This window comes from Phaethon lepturus, unplaced genomic scaffold (assembly GCF_000687285.1).
Source record: "Phaethon lepturus isolate BGI_N335 unplaced genomic scaffold, ASM68728v1 scaffold17465, whole genome shotgun sequence".
Taxonomy (NCBI): domain Eukaryota; kingdom Metazoa; phylum Chordata; class Aves; order Phaethontiformes; family Phaethontidae; genus Phaethon; species Phaethon lepturus.
Genome location: NW_010542871.1, coordinates 25,715 through 32,618, shown reverse-complemented (window position 1 = coordinate 32,618; position 6,904 = coordinate 25,715). Strand labels below are relative to the sequence as shown.

The 6,904-nt window shown below is 39.4% G+C and overlaps 1 protein-coding gene across 1 annotated transcript in view; it reads left to right on the top strand.

Annotated features, from left to right (window-relative positions):
• LOC104621649 (tetraspanin-4-like) overlaps nucleotides 1-820 on the top strand; it is a gene marked incomplete at its 3' end in the record, with an annotated part of 20,089 nt that extends 19,269 nt beyond the window's left edge. The window contains exon 3 of the mRNA XM_010288185.1: nucleotides 746-820. Within this exon, the coding sequence (XP_010286487.1) occupies nucleotides 746-820 (75 nt within the window). The remainder of the gene's footprint in view (nucleotides 1-745) is intronic.
• Between the last annotated feature and the right edge of the window lie 6,084 nt (nucleotides 821-6,904).

The window sequence follows — 6,904 nt, the reverse complement described above, 5'->3', positions numbered from 1 at the left end:
TGCTGAAGTCAATCAGAGCTGAGGGCTTTAGAGAATCTACCTGAAATCCCTGTGTTAAAAGTATTTTATCCACTCCTTTGAGCTTTTGACTACTGTGTTTTAGACAGTTCCCTGGCTTATGAGGAGAAAAAGAGATGGACTGACTGCTTTGATGTCTTCAGTACAAATTAGCCTTTCAATTGAAACCAGTGGGTGATTTGTGTAGCTACCCAAAACTGCTCGTAAAGCTAACTTGATGTATGAGCTTTTTGCTGTGCCTTTCCCTTCTCCCACAATTCCCCTTGAAAGGAGCTATGACTTCATGGTTTATGGACCGGACTACCTTCTCTTGCAATGGGAAGTCTAAGCTGTGCATTTTGCTGATATCTTGTTAATTGGAAAGATCCGATGGGGAAAAAAAAAAATAAAGAAAACCTACCCTGGGAAGAGTCCTCAAGGGTTGCTGTCAAATAGAGCACTGGTCTGCTGGGTGGACAGATCTTTGTGGGGTTTTATGCTGTACTACTGAAATCAGTTATATAAATGAGCCATACATATGCCTGGATGCTGTTACGTTTCCTGACAAGTCCTTTAACTGCTTTTTCAGTTGCTGAGTGTCGCGTGCCATCTTGCTGCCTGTATGCCTCTCACCCCCCATTCTGCATGATCTGCTGAATGTACTTACCGTGCATCCAGAAAAAAGCTGAAATAGATGTTGATGGTTTTTGCTTTTTGTTTTTTCCCCTGTCCCTTCTTCTCTTGACAGTTTTTTATCATGCTGTTAATTGTATTTCTGTTGGAGCTTACTGTTGTGATTCTGTTCTTCGTCTACACTGACAAGGTAAGCCAGGTTCTTAATTTTTCTTTCCCCTTCAGCAAATTTTTATGCCACTTTTCCCTATAAATAAATCATGAAGCACTTGACTTGGTATGCACATCATGCTTCAGCCTTCCTTGAGACACCCCTCTCTGAGCTCTCTTGGAATGCATAAAGAGCCTTGCAGGACTGGGCGCTCTTGCTTGCTCACATGTACAACTCAAGGTCACAGATACTGCCAAGTGCATCTGCCATTAAAAAAACCCTCAAAACCAAAAAACAAAAACCCACAGCCAAACACCAAAAACCCCCACAAAAAAAAGCAAAGGCACCCACGAGCATTACTAGGAATATGTAGGAAGATAAACTCGTCAGAACAAATAGGAGTTTTAAAAGATGTGTTTACAATTGAAGAGCCACGTTAATATTGTTACAAAGGAGATGTCCTTAGCACAGGCAAAGGCACACAATTCATTATCTTTCCAAGTTGTTCCTTGCAGCACATGCGTACTTAGAGTCTACTGGAAAGCCAAGGTAAGTGTGTAAAAGTTTAATAAACAAAGCTTCTGTCTGTGGTTTGAAATTTTACTTATGTTTGACCTTTTTTCTTGTTATTACTTGGTATTTCTATTGTAAGGGAAAGATTGCCCATCTGAATCATCTTTATCCTTAAAATAATTTTTCTTAAAAAAAAAAATAAATATGCCATGAATAAACCCAAAACAGGTGCATAATAATGTGTAACCTGCCTTTTCAATCAAAATTGTCGGACAAAGTCTCTTACAACTGAAGATTAAGGGAGCTTGAAAATCACAGGGTAGATGGCAAAATTTTGCCATGAATTAAGTCATCAGGTACTTGACCAATAAACAGCTGCTTCCGGAATGGAAAGACAAAATAGCAAAAAATAAATAAATTAAAAATAACTACACAAAATATAAAAAAATAAGATTAACAGTAGACCTAGTTGTACCCAATATGTTTAGCAATAACCTGGACAAGGAGTGGATAAAATGTTGACATTACTTTCTGCAAAGGCTCTGAATTAATCAATTAATGAACACTGTGAGTGATTCAGGTGCACTTCTGAAGGACTGAAAAGAGCTAGGCTGCTGGATGGCATGCTGTAGCTGGAACATGGAATTAACTTGCAAGGTAATTAAAGTAGAAGGGGCAATTTAAAATTACTTGTATGCTTTATTGGATTCTGAACTACTTGTAACCTCTTGGGAGAAAGTTCTACACGTCATAGATGACAGCTTAATAAAGACATCTACTTAATATGCAATGGGCCTCCAAAACCCGAACACAACACTTGACTTGTATTTAGAAAGGGAATCAGTTAGAAAATATTATCATGTCATTGTATAAATTGACGGACTCGCCTCACTGTGAATTTATTATTGAATCTTGGTTACTTCATTTCAGTGAAGGGTAAAAGATAGGATTTGAAGCACTAGAAAAGTGGGAGAGAGCAGTCATGAAAGCGGGATTATGAGGACTACCCTGATTCAGTTTGGAAAGGAAAGACATCTTCTGCTTAAGAGATCTTAAGAAGAGAAATGATAGCAGTTTCTGAAATAATGAGATACTAAAGACCTGTCCTGAACACAGAAGAAATACTTGAAAATATTAAGGAGTGGGTTTAAAAGATAAATGTTTCTTATGCTGTACATCATAGTCTTGTAGAACTCCCTGTTGTTGGCTGCTGTTGAGGATGATAGTTCGATAAATGTGTGGGTATGGAGGAAAGAAGAAAAACAATGAAATATTTTTATTCCTAAAGCAATCAGCGCTGTTATGTTCACAAGTGTGTCACAGAGAATGTTGGTCCTTGCTCTACAGAGGTAAAAACAGTGAAAACTTGTCAGGAAGGATTCCCTCCCTTCCTGCAAGCCTGTTGGTTTGCAGTGGTTTTTATTTGTTCTTAATAAAGAGATCACGAAAATTAACTTTCCTCTGAGTCATGTACTGTAGGTTCATATAGGAGGTACACTACAGTTGATCAAAGTAAGATCAAACCAGAGTCAAAAATATGGGCTCCAGTTCAAGTGCAGTTTTACTGAGTTAAGAAATTGCTGCGGTTGGTGTATTGCGGATGATCAAATTTGAGGCTCTTAATGTTCTTGTATGACTTTAAATCTATGGTCTTGTACTGAGGAAATCAATAGCTTGTCTCTGTGTTAGACTTACAGTCCTGCCTACAGAATAGATAAAACAGCAGCAGCCTAAAATTAGTGTTTTTGTACAGCATGGTTAAAACTTGTGTACTGGCTTTGCTGTTGTGAAGAACAGTATTGCCACGCATACTGGTACGGGGAAGTAGCTAACCCAGACAAGTCCACCACAGTAATTCAGTTAATGCAGCACCTTGGAAAATCAGTGAAGGAACAATCTACACTAATGCTTGCACATCAGAAGAAAGTAACGTTAATTTTGTGTGCAAAAGCAGAAAAGGACTCTGCAGATTAAGACTTCAAGGGCTCCTGTATCATTCATATACATACACACATACATATCTATATATATAAAAAAAATCAGCATTTTTTTCAAGTATCTGGTAGCCGTCTATTAATTGTATGTACATGTAAAAATTCTTTCCAGGAAAAAATTGGGGGATAATCATTATTTTCTGTTTCTGGCTTGAGAAGCAGTAATGGATTCCCTGGCAGTTTTCATTTACTCCTACTTTGTCAAGTGGAATGACTTTGGAGTTCCTTACTACAGAGTTTAATCAATACTCTCCGCTTTCCATAAAGCAGGAGGGTGTTACTACCCTGTTTAGCGGGAGAGGCAGGAGCTGAGAGAGTTGCCCAAGGCTCTGCAGGCAGCTGGGGCTGATTCTAAATTTAATACTCTTGGCCTTTTGACTGACAGCAAGGGATTTGAGGGACTGAGCTGTGCCAACGTCAGGGCTGGGTATTGTAGCTGACTTAATAGCACTTGTCCAGTGATTGATGTCCATTTTGTTCCTTCTGCTGTAGCATGGGCACAGCAGCAAGCTGGTGCTTGCACCACAGTATCAGCCACAGGGTGAGTATGCACCCGGCTGCACGTGGACACAAAGCATGGGCTCCTGAGCTGTGAAGCAGTCTCTCCATTTCCGTTGTGGACACTGTTGCTTTAGTAGTGTGTTAATTATTACAAAACATCACGACAAAAGAGCTCACGCCTTGTTCAATATTTCTCTTAACTGTCCTGGCTGGTTACATTGCAAAATGTGAATCCTTTGAGTTCTGCAGAACTGAAATGTGGGCTGTATGGGAGTCGGATGAGGAAATGCATTCCTACAGGATGGCTATCAGGAAAGATATATAGCACTTTTTTTTTTCCTGGCTCTTCCCAGAGCAGCAGAGTGACTGGTTTATAGGCTGTCTTCAGCTCAAAATGGGCACCCAAGGGACTTGGGAGCTCCTATTGGTGTCTGTGCATGTTCATATGCAAGTTCCCGAAGTGTAGCTTTATTTTTGAGGGCAGAAATATCAGCCCGAGAGATGTGGGTATTGAATGGAGTTTCTGTGATTATGAGAATTAAGGCAGGTTGTTATCACTCTGAGCACACTATTTTTTCTGTCTAAATTTATGGCCCCATTTGAAGCAGTCCAAACTCCAGTGACATTACTAGAGTCATGTGGATGGTTATGTGAAATGCCACCCATCTATAGCTTGAATATTCTCTTTAATATGTTTTATTTTGATTCCATTAATACAGTGCAGCATTTGACATTTTTATAAGTTGATAATTTCTGTGTGAGGCTTTATAAGAGATCCATGGAGTACTGATAGGGTTAACCTTAATTTTATTGTGATAAAGAGAAAGGAGCAGGACCCTATCCTGTCAGAGGCTGGATAGTCCTTATATTTCTCAACACCAGATTGGACCCTGTTAGAATATAAATTATGCTAATAAAATGCGTAGTCTTGTACCAGTTCTAACTTGTACAATCCTTCTGGTTTTAGCATCTGTGATGACTCTCCTGGAGGCACAGAAAAAAAGTCCACATTTACTTTTTTTCAGCTGTAATACTTCTTTTTTTCAGTGGGTTGGTTTGTTCAGATGTCTGCATTTTTTCTGGTTTGTGGACAGAGCTATGGTGCCACTATTTAATGTCCACAAATGGAAGAACATAACTAAACCACGATAACATGCTTTCTTTTTTCTTTCTTTTTGAAATGTCAAACTGAGTAACATAAGCCAGTTTAAGGAACAAAAGCACCGAAGGATCACTGATTATGATATTTGATTATGGGAGCAGTTACTGCTATTGGCAACTCAAAGTTAAGACCAGAATTTCCAGTAAAGATTAGGCCATTAAACTCACTTGTGGTCCCTGTGAAAATTACAGCCTGAATTCCGTGCCTGACTAGGTGTGTTGAAAATGGCCTACAGAATGGTAGAGGACTGAAAAATAATGGCTACTTCTGTTTTTCATGACATGTGTGAGAATGCTCTTGTTTTCCATGTCGCAGTAAATTGTAATGAGTTCCTCTATTGCTTTTACTGCTATCTTATAAAAAATACGGTCTGTAGATTGATGCATTTCTTTCTTTGTTTCTCAAAACATTTTACAAATTATTGTCATTCCTTATTGATATTTTGCCTGTCCCCGTACAGATTGTAGACAGCATACTGGAATGTAGCGTGTATGATTTCAAGTATAGCTCAGTCCTCACAAAATCTTTCACATTTGGCTTCCAAGACAAAGTGGAAAAATGGAATCTCTTCCACCTTCCACACTAACAAGTGGTTGCTCACAGAAATGATCTGGTGCTGCTGAGCTGCTTGCCGATATGAGGAAGGGCTTCACGATCAAACTGAAGAAATTATTCATACAGAAAGTTTAGTTCAAACCTACTGCAGAAACTGTTGTTCTCACTGAGCTTCTGTCTAGAGAGCTTAAAAGTCTTGCATGTTTGTCTTTGACAGAGCTTCAGTGGAGCAGGGTGTCTGCTCAGGTAACAAAATGCCTTGTGTTACTCGTCAGCCGAGCACACAGGGCTGTCCAAGGTGCACACACAGATGTTGTTAATCTTCTTGAAGAAGGAGAAATGGAGGCTAAAGTGAAGGGACACGTTCATCCAAATGGTATGCAGTTTACAGATGGTCTCCAGTTACTGGAAAACAACAGGCTTTGGAAAGTCCTGCAAAACTGGCAGGGTGGTCCCGCTGCACCACTCTTCAGTCAGATGTCCTACCTTTTCTACCACTGTTTCTTCATCAGCATTTGTCTTGGCCTACACCATCCCATTGTGGTGTTAGTTTTAAAACTTCTTACCATTAAAACTTTTGAGTGGTGGTAGAAATTTTGGGTCCCTGTATCTTCCTTTGCCACAGTGAACACAGCTGTTCCTGCTGCTGTGCAAGGCTGGGAGAACTTCAGAACAGTATCTGTGTGGATCGTATCTGTGTTCATCAGCATGCAGAAGGCTCTCAAGAGGACAAGGCCATTTTTAACTCTCCATGGTATTTCTGCAGGGATATGCTGCATTAATATAACATGCTTCAGAGGGTGCAAGTCCTGGTATGTGTATGATATGGTTTCTGAGCAGCCTGCTTTATTTTCCAGTTAGAGCTCCATTTCTTTTTAAAAGGGCTCTCCACACATTGAGCAGTTCCTGGCATGTAGCATCTCTGTGGCAGTGTTCTGGAGTTAGGGTTTTGCATAAGTGCTGACATAGCTAAAAGCCGTTTCTCAGATAAACAAGAGTAGCATTGCATGCAGATGTGGAGGAATCTATAGATTGTCTCCTGGATTGTGATGCATTGCAATTATTGCTCTGTGAGGGTGATGTGTTAGTCCTGGTCGAGTATTTTATTTCTCTAATGCAAAATAATGTTATATGAATGGTGATATCAAATAAGAAAAGACAGAAGTGTCTCTGTGGTTTATTTTACTTGGTAATAGGCTTAATTTTAACTGTTTATTAGCATTTCAGTACTGGTGTCACACAATAGGGAGTTGCAGAAATTTCATCAAAAGAATTTAATTATAACCAATTCGTTTTGGCTTCTTTCAGCAAAGCATCCACACATAGGTTTAAATCTGTCCCTATTCAGCAGATAACTGAAGTGCGTGTTTAAATCTGTGTGACTGACTTAATCATATA